General features: G+C 33.1%; 3 protein-coding genes across 7 annotated transcripts; 2 read left to right on the top strand and 1 right to left on the bottom strand.

The window, feature by feature from the left end:
* Positions 1–1265, bottom strand: LOC110816178 (protein IDA-LIKE 2). The gene has a single exon (XM_022044245.2). The coding sequence runs from the start codon at positions 682–684 to the stop codon at positions 442–444; it is 243 nt and encodes an 80-aa protein (XP_021899937.1). The 5' UTR covers positions 685–1265; the 3' UTR covers positions 1–441.
* A 6097-nt stretch (positions 1266–7362) lies between these two features.
* On the top strand, positions 7363–8889 carry PUB29 (plant U-box 29). Its single transcript, XM_022044102.2, has one exon. It carries the CDS (start codon positions 7473–7475, stop codon positions 8724–8726), a length of 1254 nt encoding a protein of 417 aa, XP_021899794.1. The 5' UTR covers positions 7363–7472; the 3' UTR covers positions 8727–8889.
* Positions 8890–15050: 6161 nt separating this feature from the next.
* Positions 15051–20898, top strand: LOC110816151 (Transducin/WD40 repeat-like superfamily protein). Of its 5 annotated transcripts, none has more exons than XM_088222986.1 (8): positions 15051–15566; positions 16844–18634; positions 18716–18806; positions 18935–19092; positions 19190–19241; positions 19337–19416; positions 19504–19597; positions 20142–20898. In XM_088222986.1, exons 2-8 carry the CDS (start codon positions 17699–17701, stop codon positions 20657–20659), a joined length of 1929 nt encoding a protein of 642 aa, XP_088079112.1. In that variant the 5' UTR covers positions 15051–15566; positions 16844–17698; the 3' UTR covers positions 20660–20898. The 5 variants fall into 5 exon arrangements, with proteins under 5 accessions (XP_088079112.1, XP_021899900.2, XP_021899902.2 ...); XM_022044208.2 differs by having other exon boundaries at positions 15051–16099; XM_022044210.2 differs by having other exon boundaries at positions 15051–16217.
* Positions 20899–21321: the final 423 nt, after the last annotated feature.

Raw genomic sequence — 21321 nt, 5'->3', positions numbered from 1 at the left:
TAAAGTTGAAAACTTTGCTTGTATTAACTTATATGGTTATACACAAGACTGTAATGTCTAATATCTCTCCACATCAAAGAGGGAGATGAAAGAAATAATAATATAATTAGAACTTAAATCTCTCAGGAAGCTAGAAACCCAGAAAGAGCACCCACTGACTTAGATTTTAAATCTCCTTTGATCATAATAGATCAGTAATATAAAAGGAGAAATATGTAAACCACAACATACTTCCCATTACACTTTTCTAACACCAAAACATTGTCAACCAAAAATTAGAAGAAAAAAAGAATTAACCCAACAATCCCATGTACACCAGACTTCCTCCATTGATAATTTCTGTTTAAACAGGAAAAGAAAAATTAAAAAGCAAAGTCACCTGTCTGATCGATGTTCCAAAAAGCAAAAATCTAATGATCAGTAATATATGGCGTGGGGGGGTCATGGGGATGATCTCCAACTCTGTAAGCCAATATCGTTGTGCTTCCTTGAAGGACCAGAAGTTGGAATGGGAAAGTGTCTGGGCAAGAAGCCCAAGAAGTGGCCTGTATTATGAGCTGGCTTCACTTTGAAAACGCTGGTGTTGAGGGTTCTTGAGCCATGGCAGTGACCCAGGAGGAAGATGAAGATCAGTAAGATAAACAACAGAAGCGGTAGAAGAAGAGGTCTTCTACATATGGCCATGGATGATCGTCGCAAGATTTTGAGATAAGAGGAGAGAGAGTAGTGGGTGGTATTAGAAGGTATTCTTGAGAAAGAAAAAGGTGGTAAGAGCAGGAAACATGAGAAAATTGTATGGTGAATCGTGTGTATGAATAATGAGATTGAGCAAGTTGGGTTCGTGTAATCTGAAGAGAGAGAAAAGAGATTTTGAAAGAAAATCAGATGCTTCTACAAATAGTAGTAGGTAGTAAATGTCGAAGAAGCAGAAAGTTAAAAAGGGTTTGAATGAAAGCTTCTTCTTTGAATAAGTCTTCTTTAAAAAACAAAATGAAATGATAAATAATGTTTGAAATTAAAGAAAGAAAGAAGAAGAAGAAAAAGAGATGGGAAGAGGAAGAAGAAGAAGAAGAAAAAAAAAAAAACAAAGTAAAGGGTTGTAATGTAAGGTCATCTTTTTTTCTGGGTTAGGTGAGTGTTTGGTCCCACTCTGAATTAATGGCCGACTAACTCTTGAGCATTTCTAAACTAGTCTTCCCGGATTACTCCTCCATGCCTTCCTCTCCTGCTCTTGGGGGTCTGATTTGATGCATTTCTACTCAATATAATATATATGTATTTTCATTATATATGTGTATATACAGGTTTACCCACAATATATAAACTAATTAGTAAAGTACCCTTTTTATATTTTGTGGGTTTGCAGTGTCAGTGTACGTTTTCACTTCCTAGCCTCAATCCATCTATACTGTTTGGACTATCAATACCTTCCACTGTTTCTCTTTTTCGCTGCACAAATACATATATACAGATTCACTGTTTCTCACATACAACAATTATTTATATAAGAAAAAGTATATATTTGTAATGAATCATGAAAGGGTAATTAATTAATGAGAGGTGGAAAGTGTGGAAGCAGTTGAGGAAGATGACGCAGGGTTTTCTAAAAATGAATATGCGGAGTTCAAGAAACAGAGTATGTATGTGTGTTGCTAAAATTGAAATGGTCATAAAAATTTATAAAACCTATCTTCTCTCTGACACAATTCACTTTTCTTACAAACATGGCTTTCCCCCATTCCCTTCCTATGCTATTGCTACCTATTTGACACCTACTTTTTTGCTGTTTTCTTTCTCTCCCTCTCTCTATATATACACATATAATTATGTACATGACATCCATTAATCACACTTAAATTAACTAGTTAGAAGATTATTATAAAACCCAGGTTTCAGATCTTGACTAAAAGCAAAAGGGTAATTGTTTAAAGTGAAAATCTTGGGTGACTCACAAATGGATTATCAGAAAAGAAGGTAATTAAAGAGGAATGGGGTATTGAAGAAGTGTTGGGGTAATTAGGTTAAGTAAAAAAAAAAAAGGGGGGGAGGAATTTAGAGTAGAGAAATGGTGTATTTGTTTATGGTGTTAACCAAAAAACCAAGTAGACAAAAGGTGATACAACTTTTATGTACAGTTCAGTTGACAAGACCCAATTCTTGGGGCATCAAGTAAAGTCTGTCTAAGATTTTGCCCCACCCTGATTTGAAAGTAGAATGCTAGGCTATTGGGATTGGACCCACTTTGGAAATAAACAATATATATATATACATATATATGAACCCATATAAACATATTTAGCTGTTGTATCACATGGATTTTCTTTTTTCCTTCTTTCTTTAGCTTTTCTGATCTGTAAATCTCCCTTCTTACTAAACAACTTAGAATTCTCAACATTTGATGCCTTTGATATCTCATCTTTTTTATATAAAAAAAAATTTAACAAGATGTTTATATATGATGGTCAGTTCATTTAGTACCACTATTGATGCAACTTAATATTATATCTAGCTCTTTAAGTTTGATAATCGGAATGAGTATAATCTAAAGAAATATAATTTAATTTTAATATACAAACTTAATCAAGTATAATCTAAATAAATTAAAATCGTATTTATTAATAACTGATAAATAATGTGAATCTTATAAAATATATTAAAGAGTTTGATCAAGTTTGAGTTAGTACAGTTCCGATCTCAATCTAAATTTAAATTATTAGTAACTACTATATATAATCTTGTCAGCTTGGTAAGATGATGGCTCAAATCTCTCTTTATTATCTTGAAATGAACAAAATATATAAGAAATTTCTTCAACAAGAATTCTGCTACAGAGAAAAGGAATGAGAGAATTTTTACTAACTAGGGTTTTTCTTGGAGGTAGAGAAGAGATTTGATCGTCTATTTTTAACAAGGAAAGAATAATCTATATATATATATATATATATTAGATGAGATGAGACCTGTGGTGTCATCTTATCCTCTCCTCCAGCCTCTGCATGGATGGGATATTTTTCCAAATGGGGAATTCCCTTATTCACCTAAAGTATTGTATTAGAGTCTTCTCACTTGTGCTTTTTAAAGTTTTTGTAATTTAAATCTTTCCTAAATAATTTTTTCTTAGTTTTTAATATTTCACATATAATCACGTCTTTCTTACTCAAATAACATAAATGTTTTGTTTCGGTTAGTTTAATTTGATTTTTTGATTTAGTTTGACTCAATTTTTTAATTAAAATTAAATTATAAATACTCACGTCATATGTAAATCATTTCAACGTATAATATCTATAAAATAAAAAATAAAATTATTTCATATTTCTAATAAATTCAGTATGTACGAGAGATGAAGAATGAAGTATACACTTTTATCCTTAAATTCGATATTCCATAGCCGAATCACACTTTTTTAATTATTCATTATTGTTAAAATTTTAAAAACTTTTATCCTAAAAATTCATGTCTTTTCGTACAATTTTAGTAGTTTTCACAAACACATATAAAATATCATATTATTTATTACGTGCGCATAGAGTAAATAAATAATTAAAAATATGAAGAATATGGGATTTTAATTCAATGAAGAATTAAAAGTATATATCCCACCAAAATACAAAATTTATTTTTATAATTTCAAATAACATCATAGGTTATAAATGTTTAGACATACCTTTATATACAAAAAATAAATAAATAAATAAATCCTAAAATAGCTATATTTAGAATTAATATGCCCATAAGATCATGTTGATTTCAAATATATACATTTATCCATCACTATTAATTGCTCCACTTTAATTATTAAGTGGGTATTGAGATTAATTAACTACGCATGCTTCTTCAAAAGCAAGAGATAATTTGTAGGTCCCAGATTTACAGTAGCATCAAAGCGTAATATTACTGCACGTTTGCCAATTTCAATCATGTCAAAAATATTCCCTTTTCCTTCTAACCAAACAAAGAAAAAGAGAAAAGAAAAGAAAAGAAAATTTCAATAGTGAGTGATAAATAAAAAATTACTCTCAATAAATTTAAATTTTAATATAAAAATGAAAGAAATAAATATGCAAATTTAAAATAATAAGTGTAAGCATAATCATTTATGTTTATTTACCATAATTTAATAGAAATTAAGAAATAATTTATTTTCTGGATTTACATTAATTTCTTAAAGGGAACAACAAGAAGGGGTGGCCTGTCCCTTATTGTGAACTAATTTTTTTAAGGGCCCGACCCGAATGTTGGACCCAATTGTAATTTCGGGCCAAGCCCATTTCAGTAGTGGGCAAATTGAAGGCAATATGTATATATGAATATTTGTACAAAGAAATAATATTAACCCAAAACCCCAAAAATAAATAAATGAAATTACAAATAAGGTATTTTTTTTCTTTCATAATTTGAAAATAAATAAGATTTGGGTATGAGTAGGGATTTATAATGATGAAATTGAGTAGTGGGATCCATGTTCATTACCCACTAACAATTAACAAATTAAATGTGTTCGTGTGTGCTAATTATTATTATTATTATATATATATATATATACTTATATCACTTTATATGCCACTACTTTACGTCTTGTCTTTACTTCAATTTCCTATAAATAAATTAATTTTTTTGAAAAAAGTATTGTTAATATATATATATGTGTGTGTGTGTAAAAATCCATTAATGATAATTAGGGCGATTTTTCTTTTCTTTTTTTTTTTTTTTTCTGTGGAAATCTAATTTTTAGATTTTATAAGATGCTCTCGCACGTACGTATTTGAAGAGGTATACACGTGTTTCGACCTTATTGGCCGGTCAATAAATACTACATGATACGTATTATTATCACTCAATAATAAATATCTAACATTTGAATCTTGACCGTTTTTTGTTTCTAACATACACGACAAGTATTTGCACGAATTGAAAGGTATGTTTGCATAATTTAATGATCTATATATATATATATATACACAATAACAAGTAATACTAAAATTAACCTATATATATATATATATTTTTATTGTTCCAATTATAATGTTATATATTAACCATTGTTGGTACATTTCTTAGTTTATATGATATCATTGATTGTAAACTATAATTTTGTCTCATAAACTAAACTAATTTTTCTAATGGGTAGTTCTATAATTTTCTATCATGCATAAATATTTATATGTTGTCTTTAACACGTACTCGTATATAATCATAAATTATATGTAATACCCACGCACGTATGTAATGTATATATATAAACATAATTGATAGTGTCTTGCAAGTTACATTTGTAAATTAATCATTCCTCCTCATTTGCCTTCCATGCGTCTAAGCAAAACATCTCTTTCTTCTTTTTTTTTTGGAAATCGAGGATTAATTATGAAATTGGATACCCCCCACAAATCACTACCAAAAAGGCACATAAAAAATGGATGCCACACGATTTACACATTATTATTATTATTATTATTATGCCTGTCATGTGTGTATGGGGAAGTAAAAGTCAAAAATGCTGTTTGAAAAAGAAAATAATTTACCATTTTTATTATAATTTTAATTAAATAAAAAGAAAATAATAAATGTTCATGATTGAGACTAATTTAGACTATTAGTTGAATTTAAAAAATAAAAAATAAAAAATTAGACTGAAGACTTTAATCTACAACATAATATATACTTAATCAATTAGAATTAGAATTGAATTTAGATTAGATTAGATTATACGTAAACCCATCCGATCAAATTCAGTTTTTTCAATTTGGATCGAAATTTGCTTACCCCTCACTAATTTATTGCGGTGTAATTAGAGTTTAGTAATTTAAAAATGTAAGTCGGCCAATAAAAAAGAGCGACCGACCCACCCCTGCCTAACAATAAATTAAATTTTTTATAGTAATAAAAATATTCAATAAGTGATTTATTTTATAAATAAAAATTAAAGTTGACTAAATGTTTAGTCCGTGTGGAAAAGAAATAAGAAATTTAGAATATAATTATTTAATGTTTTTTCAAGCATCACCGTCTTATATGACTCGATTAAAATTGGGGGTTGGGTACAGATGGGCCGCAGCTGTGCTCTGCATTACTTAAAAACTAATTTCATTTACGTAGTAACTCGCTGGGAATACAATTCAGTTGGAGTCAATGTCTTGGACAAATTTTTTTAGCTAATGAATTAATAATAATAACAATTATTGAGTATTATTTTTAATTAATGGTTTTGATGTTTGCAATAAGTAAATATATTTGAATTAAAAATGAGTATTGGGGTAATAATGGTCGAATTAAACGTTTTTTCAACATATTGACTTTGAAAGTTAAATGGTTTTATCCACCAAATTGGACTTTTTTTTTTATTTTTATTTTTTATTTTCAAGGGTTGAAATTTGCGGTTAACAAAACCAAATTTAAAGATGTGTGTAATGTTTTTTTTATTATTATTATTATAAAAAAGCCCAATATATAAGCTTACTTACTTACTTTATATATACATAAAAAAAAAAATTAAAAAAAAAAAAAAAAAAAAAAAAGGAAGAAGAAAGAAATCGTAATTAATGGTTTTCATGGGGAAGTACTTTACAAAAAGTCTGCAACATGTGTGCGGTGCCTAATTTCACATTACACGTTTTCTGGTAAGTCATTATTATCAGAATACATATTTAATGGTGAAATAATTTAATTTTTAAATAATAATAAATATTACGCAATAAACAACTGGAATTATTTACGGCCAAAAATGGAAAAAAGTCAGAAGGTCGGGGTGGTGATGAATTTTAGCAGGAAAAACGTCTGAATTTTTAATTTAATTTAAATACCCAATTAGTTTAATTTAGAAGAATATCAAAATATTACCTTGAAATAAATAAAAAAAATATTCTGTACGTAGAAAATTAAATAAAAATACGGGTACGCTTTGAATTAGCTTCCTTCCACAAATCACAACTCAACGTACAACTGACGTCATCGAAGACCGACCAACCGAACCCTCTTCCCTCCATTTGCTGCCTGGTCCCACCACCCATCCCCACGTTCACCCTCCGCCTTGTACTCCCACGCTCCACCCCCACCGCGTGTATCTCTTCTCCACATCACCACCCTTCGTTCCCAAACTCCTCTCCCGATCAACCGTCCTCCTCCCGCGTTGCTTAAAATTTCTGTATTGCACGCGCGGATACTCCCCCACTCTTAACAAAACAACTTTGGTTTGACCGAAGACCAAAAGCGACATAAACAAATCTTTTTATTTAAAATTTAAAATCATCTTTCAAAAGTAAAAAAAAAAAAAAAAAAAAAAAAAAACTCTGACGTCACCCAAACCTTTGACTCTTTCTCTCTCCCTCTCTCCTCTTTAAACTCCCCCCCCTCCACTCTCCCTTCCTTCCCTCACTTCTATTTTTTTTTTTTTCCTCTCCTCTCAGTCTCCTGCTGAATCTTTCTATCATTTTCTCCCTCTCCAAACAGAAAGAAAGATACGCTGTCAACCAAAGATGGTCAGGGATGATTTGTACATTACGATTCCCACCTTCTTCAGGTGTCCTATATCTCTCGACGTCATGAAGTCGCCGGTCAGCCTCTGCACCGGAGTTACTTACGACCGTGCTAGTATACAGCGCTGGCTCGACAACGGTAATAATACCTGCCCCGCCACCATGCAGGTTCTCCAGAGCAAGGAGTTCGTCCCTAACCGAACGCTCCAGCGGCTCATCCAGATCTGGTCTGACTCGGTCCGCCACAGAGTCGACTCGCCTGACTCGATCCCCGCTTCTGCTCCAACCCAGGACCAGGTCAAACTCATCATGAGAGATTTCCAACTTAAAAACAACGACGCCGATCACCGCCTCCACTTGCTATCGAAGATTGTCCTCTTCGCGAGGGAATCCGAGGAAAATAGAGATTTCCTCGCCAAGACGGAACAGCTCGTGCCATTGCTTGTGGATCTCATTTGCAATGTCGACGGTAAATCTCCAAAAAATATTCAGATAATCGAACAGGTCCTTAGGATCCTAGACGTGATCAGGACGAAAATTGGAGACCGCGAGCAGCTAAGCAACCTGATAATGAAAAGCGATCGCGATTGCCTAACTGCAATCCTCTTGGCGTTGCAACAAGGAAGTGTGGATTCAAAAATTGAATCGGTTAGGGTTTTGGAATATGTCGCCATTGATGCGCAATTAAAGCTCGTGATCGCCGAAAGAAAGGGACTATTGCAGGAATTAATGAAATCAGTGAGGACGGAAGCGGATCCAAGCTTGATCGAGGCGACCTTATCGTGCTTAATTGCGATTGCGGTGCCGAAGCGAGTCAGAGTGAGCTTGGTGCGGATGAAAGTAGTTACGGAGCTAAAGAAATTGTTAACAGAACCGAACTCGAGCGTTGCAATAACAGAGAAGGTGTTGAAGTTGCTGGAGATGGTGTCGTCTTGCAAAGAAGGTAGAGGGGAGATATGCGAAGACAGTGGATGCGTGCAAGGAATATTGCAGAAGGTGCTGAAAGTGTCGAACACGGCGACGGATCACGCAGTTACCATACTATGGAGCGTATGCTACCTGTTCAGGGACCAGAGAGCGCAGGAGGCTGTGGCAAGTAGCAATGGAATGACGAAGATTCTGCTGCTGATGCAGAGCAATTGCTCGCCGTCAGTGCGGCAAATGTCGGCGGATTTGCTCAAGGTGTTCCGGGTAAACTCCAAGTCCTGCCTATCCAGTTACGATACCAAGACAACTCATATTATGCCCTTTTGATCAAAACACCTGATGATAGACTTTTTTTTTTTTTTTTTTTTTTTTTTTTCATTTTTGAAAATATTGTTTCTCTTTCTGTAATTGAAAAGACAGAGAGGGAGACGCTTTGTAAATCGAAAGGAAATTTTGTTAGTCAAATACACAAGAGATAAATTCATTTTCATTTGGGGTTTTCAGTCTTGTTTTAGAGATCAAATCATTCATGTCTCTTGTTTGAGAAAACAAAAATGCATGAAATATATTATATAAGACAAGAACCAAGTGACGGTAGGTGCAGTAAGTCATCAATCTATGTAAACTGTGACTGGGTCTATTTTGGTGGTTAATCCTTTTAAACAAATTGCTTGTGGATTGCCGGCTAAGAAAATTTTAAACACCTAACACGATTACTGTGATCAAAATCTTTCTTCATTTTTGAAGAAAATTATTTAAATGGGTAAAATTTTTTCCGTCTGAGATTTGGAATTAGGTAGGTCTGTCTTATAATAAAGCTCAAAAAATCTTCAAACTTTCTCATGAGATTGTTATGTCATTCCCAACAAAATGTTATTGACTTAATTAATCTTTGTTACTCGGTAAATTATTGTAGGTACATAATTCTGCAAGCATCTTGTTTAAGTTAGTGTTTAATCATGATATACTGGTTGAGCTTTACTATATATGATTATGTTAATTAAGTCCTTAAAAGGGAAATGGAAAGCGCAGACAGACAAGTCTTGAGGTGGCAATGAATTGGATACAAACCCATTTCAATTCCAACTCATCTAGATTTCTTCTTCTTCTTCTTCTAGTTTTCTACGGATTCAAATTACAATAAACACCCAAGATTTAAAATGGTACAAGAAACCTTGAGAAAGAAAAAAGGAAAAAGAAGAGAGAGAGACGTAAAGATTAGGGCATTGACAAACTCAAGTCCAAGGAGTTTAATTTCCAAGGAAGAAATTGCCGCAATTGCTGAAGTGAGGTTGCTTTGCCCATTTAATTTATTTTAAATTCAACATTTGCAGAAAGAGATGGAATCACAAATCTGAAAAAGAAATTTGAGAAAGATAGTCTTTGACCGCTCCAATCTCAACTATTTACTATTTTATTTTGTACACCAACATTGGCCCCAGAGAGTGCTCATCCTCTTTATATTTTGTATATGTATACCACCATTAAATTAATTTATAACCACAACATGGTATGGTATGGAACTCCCTAAACCCCATATCATATCCCCTCATATGGTGTAACGCAAAATATTATTCTCGTTCAAAAATTAGAAAAAAAAAAAAAGAAGCAAATCTAATACACTTCAGTTATGACATTAATTATATTATACATCATCCGATAAATTGAGTATCATATAAATTCTCATACTTGATTAACACGTGACAAACCATAAAGTAGAATCTTTATAGTGGTAAAAAAATTCAACTCTGAATTTTCCAAAACCGAGAAAGAATTCGCAGCTGAAAAGATTGACACGATTTTGCAACTGTGAATTGATCATTCTGAGAATTGCAAAAAGTAAACTGAATTGGTTTGAAGTGGTAGAGGGGAATAAGGTGCTTGAAATGGCTTGTCTAATCTCTAAGTGGAATTCTCTGTTATTGCCCTACTAATACCCTTCAACCCCACAATTCTATTTCTCTTCTTCAATAATAATACTAATCTAATTAATAAAGGAAAAAGCTTGGGGGATTTGTATGATTATGTCTTAAACCTTAACACTTTTTCCAAATTCCTCCACTAATTTCCTAGGGTTTGTACCAATGGATATCAACTTGAATAGTTTTAGACAACTTGTTCTGAAAAGAAACAGAAGATTAAGAGCATTTGGTTGTTGGAAGACTGAGAGCCCACAGAGCATGTTGGGACGAAGCCCAGTGGGGTTTCAAATAATTATCTTTGGGAGGAAATGAGAAGGAGAGAGAATTATTACTTTACCCATTTAAAAAAAAAAAAAAAAAAAAAAAAATTGAATGTCAAGAAAGTAAATTTAGGGTTGAATTTTATTATCATCCACAATGTATTTTGTAAATTAATCATATAATAATTAGTCTCCAATTAATTAGAGGAGGGTGATGACCCTGTCAATATCTCAAATCTTTAGATTATATTAAGTGTAGGTGATATTTAATATATCCCATGCGAGGCATGGGTCAATCATTAACATTAATCTACGAACAATATTAATCATTTTGAATTAACAAAGTGATGCAAATGAAATCAACATAAACTAAAATATAATTAAAAAGGTCTCTAATTGTTTCAAAAGGTTATATATATATATATATATATATAATGAAGAATACGGATAAACAATTCAAAACCTAGCTAGGATAGAGGCAAGGCCCATTGACTCGAGACCATCAATGAACCCACCAACTCCAAAATAAATGTTACTCCAAACCCGGAGTCAACATTTTGACCATGTATCTTAAATTCCTTCTCCTCCTTTCTTATAATTACCATGTACATATATATATATATATATATATAATCTGAAGCAGTTGTGAATAATTTGAGATCTAAAAGGTAAAAAGGGAATGTGGGTTGAATAAGATCCGTAGGTTAAAATTAAAGTATGTACATGTATCCAAATCATATATGTATATATATATATATATATATATCAAAATGTTGATGTTGATGATGTGATTTTTGCATTTGGGTGCTCGTAGATTCTCTTGTACACTCAAGATATTGCCCTTTCCCTGTACATGCACGTCTATATATATATATATGTATAGTGTGTGTGTGTGTGTGTGTGATGGTAAGGTATGAAGGCAAAAAGTGAATGCATATATGACTTGATTTGATGAGTATTGAAATGACAAAATTTCATCACTTAATTTTTTTTTTTATATATAGAATATATATTTGGGAATGGATCGCCATCAATCAGTCACATTTGTATATTTTCTTACTTTCTAAATTCAATTTTTGAGTCAACAACATGATGTATTTTCAGAAATATTCAATTCCAAACTGCCCTCAAAATTCCATCCATGCTTCTTATTTTTACTTCATTTCATATTTATTCCTTTCGTCACCCACTTTTGTAAGAATCACCATTATCCATTGTAATAATCATTTAAATCTTTAATTAAGAGCCTAATAATCTGTTGATTTGGTCATTACCTAATTGTTTGACTGTTTTTAGAGTTGTAATTACTATAAATAAGATAATTTAATTTTTATTAAATATTTATCTTATTTAAATACATTATGACAAAATTTCATCACTTAATTTTTAACTCTAGCAGGAGTTTGAACCGTCTAAATTAATTCTGTTAACTTAATTTAGGAATGTTTATTGTGATTAATTAAGTGATAATAATATTAATTAATAATAACCAAAAAGAAAATTGATTAGGGAAATTATAATGGAGGGAGGAGTGCCACGACGAGTGACAGAAAATTATAATTAATAGAAATATTTGGTCAATGATGGAGGAACAATTACAAACCCACAACCCATACATACATACATACATACACACGTGACTATCTCTCTCTCTTTCTCTCTTTCACACGTCTCTATCTTCTTCTTTTTCTTTTATCCCCCCATTATTTTCATTATGGTTATATATATATATATATATATTAAAATATTAATCATAACTTTTTTTTTTTTTTTTTTCTTACCATCAAATATTTGATTTTAATTATTAAATCACATCAAATCTAGAAAAAAAAAAAAGGGGGTGGGAAGAGATATATTTTAGAGGTTGGGGGGACTCCAACAAATGAAATAAACAATCAATTAGAAATATGGGTATCATATCAATTATAATGTTCTCATTTTTTGGGAAGACTAAATAATTTAATTATATATATATATATAGAGAGAGAGAGAGATTGATCCTGTTTATATAGGTATAGGTATAGGTATAGGTATATACGTATATATGTTTGACAAAAAAGAAATAATCTAACTCAAGAAATGATAAGTTGGCACTTCAAAATAAAAAATAAAAATAGTGATTAGGTATCGTAAATCATTTAATCACAGCCATGCATTAATTAGTTTTTATTTTATAATAAATTTTAAGTAATTGAGGATCTTCGAATCTCCAAACAGAGATCCCTAATCAACAATTAATCATCCTTAATTAAATTAATTAATTCAAAATGCCAGCAAGAGGCAAAAAGGATTAATTGTGAAAGGCGCAGCCCATGAGGATAATGTAAATAGAGAGAGCATGTGAGTTTTATATTTTTATAATAATACCACAACATTGACCCCTAGATTTTGTAAACCAGATATGATCTCATAATTATTTCCCCCCTTGCATGTGTATGTACGCATCAATGTTACCTCTTTTTGTCCCCCCCACCCCCAAAAAAAGTGCAGGAATGAATATCTTTTTAATTAATGAAAAATATACTATACTTAATTATGTGGATTATTCTGGTGATTAGTTCTAATTATAATTAATAATAATAATAATGGGTGGCTTGCCAACTTTTGGCTTTAATGCTTTAGGAAATCAAAGAAGATCAATCCCAGATATGCACTAACAAATTTGGACGTGCTTCATCACTTTCCTACTTCTGCTTAGGTGTAGTAGTTTTTTTTTTAAAAAAAATTATTATTATTTGTTACGTGATTAACTAATGATACATATACAAATATATATAGATATAATTTATTAAAAAAAATTAGATTATTATATTAAATAAATCAAGATGATTAAGAAAAAAGCACGGTGCAACTTTTGGTGTTAAATGAGAAGAAAATCGAATCAAGATTTGCTCCTAACTAATAGGTGGTCTCTAATTGTTTCAAAAAATAAAATAAAATAAAATAATCATCCCCCTTAATTACATAATAATTTAAGCATGCCTTTTTATCTCTCTCTCTCTCTCTCTCTCTCTCTCTCTCTCTCTCCACACTCCATACACCACACCCTTGCTTCTTGTATCTGTATGTATGTGTATACATATATGTATATATAGACATATGTGTACACATACATGTTAGCCCCATTGCATATCTTACACGGGTATACTTTCATATGCTATAAATCATCTCCTCAACGCAAACACTAAGGAGCTATACACCCGCTGGTTTTTGAGGTCAGTTTCCTTTTTTCATTTTTTCCATTTTACACCTTTTAGTTTCTCAAACCATCATTATAATCTACTTGTTTGTGTTTGTTTTAATTAATTACGGCATGTACTAAATGCGTTTTACTCCTTTTTCTGCTTTGAATCTCTTATCATCATCATCTACGTATACAATTATTTGATTATCATATATATATATATATTTTGCTTTTGGGTATTCGTTTTGCCTCTTCTCCATCTACTACTCCCCCTCTTGCTCTCTCTCTCTCTCTCTCTCTCTCAACATATATATACATATATATGTATGCAGAAATACAGATTATATGGTTTATACATAGATAGATATATCAAAGCAAAGAAGAACAATTCAACTTCTTTATGGTGTTTTTTGTTTATAGAAATTTATAGGTTCCAAACACGGTGTAAATGTTTGAATGGGTAGGAGGTGAAGATACCAAATGTCGTCGTATTATTTACATATTTACTGTTTTGTTTATGACCCAACTGTAAAGTATAGGCTGAAGAAAAATAGAAATGTAAGAATAGACATGTGAATTCTGAAATGTTCACAAAAAAAAAGTTGGTAAAGAACAAAATAATTGAGTAGGACCAAACACGGTCTTCTTCTCTTTGAGAATTAGAGCCACCACTAATTTATCTGTCAAATTACCTTTATATCTCTCCTAACTAATAAAAACTTTTGTTAAAAAAGGTCTTAATATAACATTTTAATTTGTATTAAGATAATTAAAATGTAATTACACGTGTGGTGTACAGATTAGATTAGATCTATGAGGCGCCCATATCACATCTAATATCTCTTGGACAGATAAAAACGGCTGCCAGCCACCTTGGACGAATCACCTTTTTTTTTTTTTTTTTTTTTAAAAAAAATGTAATTTGTGGCATAATCCACTTTTAAGTCTGCGTACGTGTACGTGTGATGTGTTGGTTTGGCAAGGAGCACAAGTCTTAATCCCCCCCATTAACCCATTTCTTAATCATTTGATTAACCCAAATTCATAAACAAACAAACTAAGCTTATCTACTCTAAATGTGTGATTAATTAAACACTGATTGCAAAATAATATCATCATCATATTCGAAAGACAAGAGGTGGGTCCCGTACTTACAGAGGGTGACACTTGTTTTTTTGGAAGCTTCTACCGATTCAAGAGCCGCATTGGCTAATGGTGGACCATCACACACCTAACTCTTTCTCTTTCTTTTCTTTTCTTTTCTTCTTTTTTTCTTCCCCTACTCTCTTCGTACGCCACCCGCATATCTCTCTACCTCTCTCTGTTTCTCCATCATTCCGTACACCATCTTTCTTTCTCTGTCAGTGGCTTCTAAGTAAGCCACCAAAAAAAGATTGTTACAGAGTACCGGAATGTGATTTTCTCCCTACTCGCACAAAACAGAGACATAATCGTGTATGTGACGACGAACCCACATCATCTCCTTCCGAATTGATACTATGTTTTTCATTTTTTCTTGCGATTTTTTGGCAAAGGGAAAAGATTTCCCTTGTGATTTTGATTTCAATGAGCGAAAATGGAAGACCAACCTGAGAAAGTAGACATGGGAAGAAGCCCACTACTCTTCTTTTCAAATTTTTTGAAAGGGATCACGTGGGTTTCTTGTTTTGGTATCGAATTTACTCCTCCCTGCAGACTAACCAAAGTGAGGACAGACCCGAATAGGATTCAACCTGCTTTCCTTTCCTTTGAAATTATATTGGATTATGCTAGGAGCTGATAGCTCTGGGGGGTAACAGAGGTAAAGTTGCTTCACCCTCTATGGATTAGCAGCAAGCCAAGCTAAGCTTCTATAATCTGAACTAAAGAGAAAAAAAAAAAAAAAATACAGAGCGAGCAGATCTATGTTTATGTTTGGGGTGGTCTTGAATTTCGATTTGCTAGACCAAAGTGAAACACTTGCTCTGTTTTATTTGTTTTCTGAGTCGAAAATCTGGAATCCAAAAGTGAAAGACGCTTGCTCTTTGTTATTTTCCTCTTGCGATTATCTGTCAACACAAACCCAAAAGAGACGGAAATCTGCTTTCGATAAACACAAAAGAGCAAAACAAAAAAAGGGGAATCCAGAACCAGGCCCAGAAAATCAAAACGAAGAAACAGGGCGAGCAAAGCTATAGCGTTACAGTGGGTCATCAGTCTTAATGGTGGCACACAACATATACTGCAACACAAAACCCAAGAACACATGTGGGAGAGAGAGAGAGAGAGAGAGAGAGAGAGTTATTGTCGTTATGAAAAAGGAAAGCCTATACATGTAATCCTTTCTCTAGCTAGGTGAGCTTTTGATTGTTGGTTCTCTGTTTCTCTCTCTAGACTCTGTTCTTCTCGGTTCTCTTTCTCTTTAATGGCTGTTGTTCTTATGCCTATCACTACCAGTGGCATCTCGCAAGCTGTATGGTTCGTTCTCTCCTTTACTGTTGTTGTAATGTGCCATGAATGCTTTTTTAGAAACTCCAAAGCAAATTTATCGCCCAAACCTACTTTGCAGGTTTAAATGCTCTGCTAATTATTGCCTTTCATTTTCATTTTCTCATCATAATTGCTCCCAATCTGCCATCCATTATCCAGACCAACATACCACCCCAATGATACCTCCAAATTTACAATTCCTAAGCCCGATTTTCTGGTTTTTTAATTTGAATTTGGCTCCGTCTGGGTAACTCAGATTTTCCCATTTCTTTTTCCTGATTTACATTCTTTCCATTTTTTCGTAGAAGGAAAAAACCCGTTATGTTAGTTCAGCTGAATTTGCGGATTTCTTTCAAATTTCTTGAACTTGGGTTAGTTTACCTAATAGTTTCTTCATATGATTTCTTGAGAATTCAAGTTGATATACTCTGCCCTAATGCATTTCCATTTCCATAATTCAGACATACGCTTTTGCCAAAATTCATACACGAAAGGCTACATTTATTGTGGTTTCTTCAAATGTGTTTGTCATATTAATTAACTTGCCACAAACAGCTGTATACGCTAATACTGCCAATTAACTTTGTCTTACTTTTTCCGGTGCTACAGAGAGTAGATATCATCATCGCCATCATTACTACTTCAAAGAGAGAGAAAATTTTACAGGGTAATTTTAAGTTGCACAAAAGCACAAGAAATTGCTTCTTGTTTCCCAGGCCGCGCCGTTCGTGTTTGTCGCTCGTGCGCTTCAAAACCCAGATCTCGAGGCCTTCAGCAGCTTTCTTTTCCGCCATTTGTTACAAATAGTCAGTTGATTGATTGATTGATTGATTGATCAATCGGTTAGTTTGTTGATGATACACTGTTTTTTAGTCCTTTCACCTTTTACCTTTCCTTTCTCCGCCATTCTCTCCTTCTAGTACACATGCCAATCTCTCCATTGCTACTGGGTTTGGTACATGGCACTTGAAGGCTAATAGGGTTTGTTTTGCACGTGCTTAAAGCTCTGATTTGACCCTTGAAGGCATAATAACCGGAGGGTCGGTGATAGATTTTGATTTAGTGTTGTTGCTTTGCATGAAAACCAAGGTATTAGTCTTATTGAAACCTTCAACCTTTGGTCCCTTGTCTTATATTTTATTCTAGTATTCTATCATTTCTAATTTTCTAAGCATTGGGATCCATTTCCATTGGTGGCTTATAACCTTCTAAGAAGGGTTATAATTGGTTCCTCGTACTTGACCCTGTTTGTAGATTATTAAATTTATACACAATTGAGTTGGATCAGCAGTTGTGCATTTCGCTTTTCTATCCTGTTAGGGAGCAAAACCCGGTCCTTGAACTAGGGATACTTGGTGGGTATATAGGGAGGTGGGTTTGAGTAGAGCTGTTGCTTATTTCATTGTACAGAGAAAGGGATTGGAGAGTGGTTTTGGATGTGGAATATTGGCCTAAGTACAAGACATGCTGCATTCACTAGAGGAAGAAGATGATTTGTTCTTTGATTCTGCAGATTTTTTGTCAAGTGAAGAGACAACTGTAGCAAATGACTTGCAGTTTAAGGAATTAGATTATGAAATTTGGTTAAGTGAACCTCGAAGTGTTGACAAAAGGCGAGACGATTTTTTACAGAGGATGGGTTTTATTGAAGTTCCTTCCAGGAATAGGATTGATAAGTCATCACAGGAAATGGGATTAGAGAGTGTAAGAGAATGCAATGAGGCTGCTTCTAGTTCTACAGCTTCATCTGTTGAAAGAGCAGAGGATAATTCAGTTTTCATTGGAAGGGAAATGAACTTTGAAGCCAATAGCATGGTGGATGATGAAGAAAACTTCAATTTTGAAGATACAAATTATATGCATCCACTCCCTGCTAATGAAATTAAGGAAAGTCAAGCTCATATTGAAGAATTCAATAATATGAATAAGAAAATGAAGAGCTGGTGGAAACGGTTTTTAAGTGCAAAAGAAAGAAACGAAGGCAGATGGGAAGGTTTAAAAAAGCCAAATTCTAAAGCTAGGAGAATCAAAGTGCAGCAGAATAAGAAGAGGTGCATGGAGTTAACAGGTCTATACTTGAAACAAGAAATTCAAGCTCATGGGGGCTGCATTAAGACAATGAAGTTTAGCCCAGATGGTCAATACCTGGCAAGTGGAGGAGAAGATGGTGTTGTACGCATTTGGCGTGTCATGTCAACTGCTGCTTCATTTCAATTCTTCAATGATGGTGAAGAGTTCAGTAACAATGTCAAAACCGGGAAATCAGGCTTTGGTGGGAAGAAGTCAACCCAAGTACCAATCATCATTCCTGAAAAAGTTTTCCATATTGATGAAACACCATTTCAAGAACTTCGAGGCCATTCCAGCGATGTTCTTGACCTAGCCTGGTCCAATTCGAATGTAAGTTTTGACTTATCTTTTCCAGTACCTCGAGAACTTTTTGATGGGTAAACTTAAGTCCTTTTATATTTTTGGTTGCAGCATCTTCTTTCATCTTCCATGGACAAAACTGTTCGTCTGTGGCAAGTGGACTGCGGTCAATGTCAAAGTGTTTTCCGCCATAACAATTATGGTAAGTTTTTTTCTGTAGTTTCATCAATCTGTTTCCAGTATATATAGAATCCCGGGTTCTTGTATATTCTTATTCTGTTAAATATAGGATATGGAAATAATGGAACAATTCTTCTTTAATGAAAACAGTGACATGCATTCAGTTTAACCCTGTGGATGAAAATTACTTCATCAGTGGATCTATAGATGGAAAAGCCAGAATTTGGGGAGTGTCTGAGAGGCGGGTTGTCAGTTGGGCTGATATACGCGATGTAATATCCGCTATCTGTTACCGGCCAGATGGGAAGGTGCAACTCTTGAGATGCATGGATTTATAGTCACTGCTTGCTGTTAACATCTCTATTTCTCATGATGTTGATCATCTTCTGGTTTTGATTCAAGCAGGGGTTTGTCGTTGGTTCGATCACAGGCACTTGCCGCTTCTATCAAGTTTCTGGTATGCTCTTTCTCCTACCCTGAAACAGTTTAATGTAAATACTAACCATGGTTGGTTTTTTTTATCAGTTCCTAATTTACTTATATGCTCTATAGGCAGCGGTGTTGAGCTGGAGGCACATATAAATATCCAGGGTAGGAAGAAAACCAGCACCAATAAAATTACAGGCATCCAGGTATTTATCATTTAAGTTTTTACTAGAACAAGTGCAAATGCTTTGTACAAAATAATTGTTAACATATGGTGTTTTTACAACTTGTAGTTTTGCCGGGATGAGCCTCGAAGAGTGATGATAAGTTCAGATGATTCCAAACTGCGGATATTTGATGGCGTTGATGTTGTCAAAAAATTTAAAGGTACTCATAATCTGCAACTATCACTGAGTCATGAGATAATGTCTCTATTGATTGTAATTTTGCTGAGAACTACGATTGATAGAGTTTAGCTTTTAGACCTGAAGGCAATATGTGCTTAGTAGTTCCTGTATCTGCGTCTGTAATTGATCTAATCCCTAAAGTTTTTTGGGTTTATTGACATATACTGAACCCAACTGCTAATTCTTCAAGATCTATAAAAAAAGGAGCCATCTTTTTAGTAGGTTTTAGTACTTTTATACATCCAGTTCTACAGCTGTGTAGATATAGTTCTTTTGCTATGCATGCGTTGAACTTATGCATGAAATATTAGTTATTAATACCTTATTGGTCCTCTCAACCGTACATTGTATCCAAACATATATGTAAATATAAATATAGACATAAACATGTATGTAGATAAGTTCTAAGTATTGTATATTATCATCGTGATCAATGTCCTGTACTTCAATGTTCACATGTTCCCCTTCCTCATATTTTATATTGGGTTTATGCTGCCTTGATAATTCTAATTTGAACGTTGCAGGTCTGTCCAAGTCAAAAAGTCAGATGTCGGCTTCATTTACTCCCTCTGGGAAACATATAATCTCGGTTGGAGAGGACTGCCGGGTTTATGTCTGGAACTACAATGGCATAAACGACTCAGCATCGAAACACAAGAAATCTGTTCGTTCTTTTGAGCATTTCTTCTATGAAGGTGTGTCTGTTGCAGTTCCCTGGTCAGCCATGGGGACAGACAAGAACAGATTGGGTTGCAGTAGTAATCTGCTGCCATATAAACAGACAGAGGAACATAGAGGATCAGAACGATTCTCGGTTGGTCGTTGGTTCTCCATGGATGGCACCAGTAAGGGCTCTGCAACGTGGCCTGAAGAGAAACTTCCTCTGTGGGATTTGGGAATGGAGGAAGATGATGATCATGGTAATAATAATCCAGTTGACTGTTCTACTGTATCAGAAACTTGGGGACTAGTTGTTGTGACAGCCGGGTGGGATGGAAGAATCAGGACATTCCACAACTTCGGATTGCCTGTGAGGATCTAGAACTTTTTACAGATACCATGGTGGCCTGCTATAATCAGGAGGGGGGTTTTTTGATCTGAAAATCTTGTGGGTCAACTCTATTGACTTGTTTATTTGCTCTGTAGGTTCTTGTTTTCTTGTTGGTGCCTTATTTTTTCTGCTCATTGTAGAGGCAGCCTATACAGAAGATATTCAGCTGTGTTAACAATATTACTCAAAATTCACATGATAAACACAGAAAGAACATACTTTTTTTTTAACATTTTCATCATTTCACTCTTCAGTTTTAGGTTAAATTAAATTATTAATCAATTAATTAATAATTTTATTTTGTATATTTTTCAATTATTGTCGATATTAATTAAGTTAATCAAGCATTTAACATAAAATAATACAAAATAAACATTGATTTAGAAAATAATATTTCACTCTTAATTTATACTAATTTCTCTAAAACAGATTAAAATATATATATATATGAAATTTTCACTAATTTTAATCATTAATTTACAAATCCACCTAATTTTTTTTAAGCTATAAAAGTATTTTGGGTTAATTATTCATATCGAAGTGCTTTAAAAATTTTCTTGCATATAATTATTATTCAATAAAACAAAAAAAAAAAACAAGAAAATAAATTAAAAGGCGGATTTTATTATTATTATTTTTTCAAATATTTAGAA

The sequence above is a fragment of the Carica papaya genome, chromosome 6, assembly GCF_054855325.1.
Source record: "Carica papaya isolate Zhongbai chromosome 6, ASM5485532v1, whole genome shotgun sequence".
Classification (NCBI taxonomy): domain Eukaryota; kingdom Viridiplantae; phylum Streptophyta; class Magnoliopsida; order Brassicales; family Caricaceae; genus Carica; species Carica papaya.
Note: the sequence above shows the minus strand (reverse complement) of the source record. Positions and strands in the feature narration are given on the sequence as shown.

What these genes read in the sequence shown, in the direction of transcription:
- LOC110816178 (XM_022044245.2), bottom strand. Translation starts at nt 684, where the DNA reads ATGGCCATATGTAGAAGACCTCTTCTTCTACCGCTTCTGTTGTTTATC.
- PUB29 (XM_022044102.2), top strand. Translation starts at nt 7,473, where the DNA reads ATGGTCAGGGATGATTTGTACATTACGATTCCCACCTTCTTCAGGTGT.
- LOC110816151 (XM_088222986.1), top strand. Translation starts at nt 17,699, where the DNA reads ATGCTGCATTCACTAGAGGAAGAAGATGATTTGTTCTTTGATTCTGCA. An exon ending in TTTCCGCCATAACAATTATG is followed by an intron (nt 18,807 to 18,934) that starts GTAAGTTTTTTT and finishes TAATGAAAACAG; the next exon opens with TGACATGCATTCAGTTTAAC. An exon ending in ATAAAATTACAGGCATCCAG is followed by an intron (nt 19,417 to 19,503) that starts GTATTTATCATT and finishes TACAACTTGTAG; the next exon opens with TTTTGCCGGGATGAGCCTCG.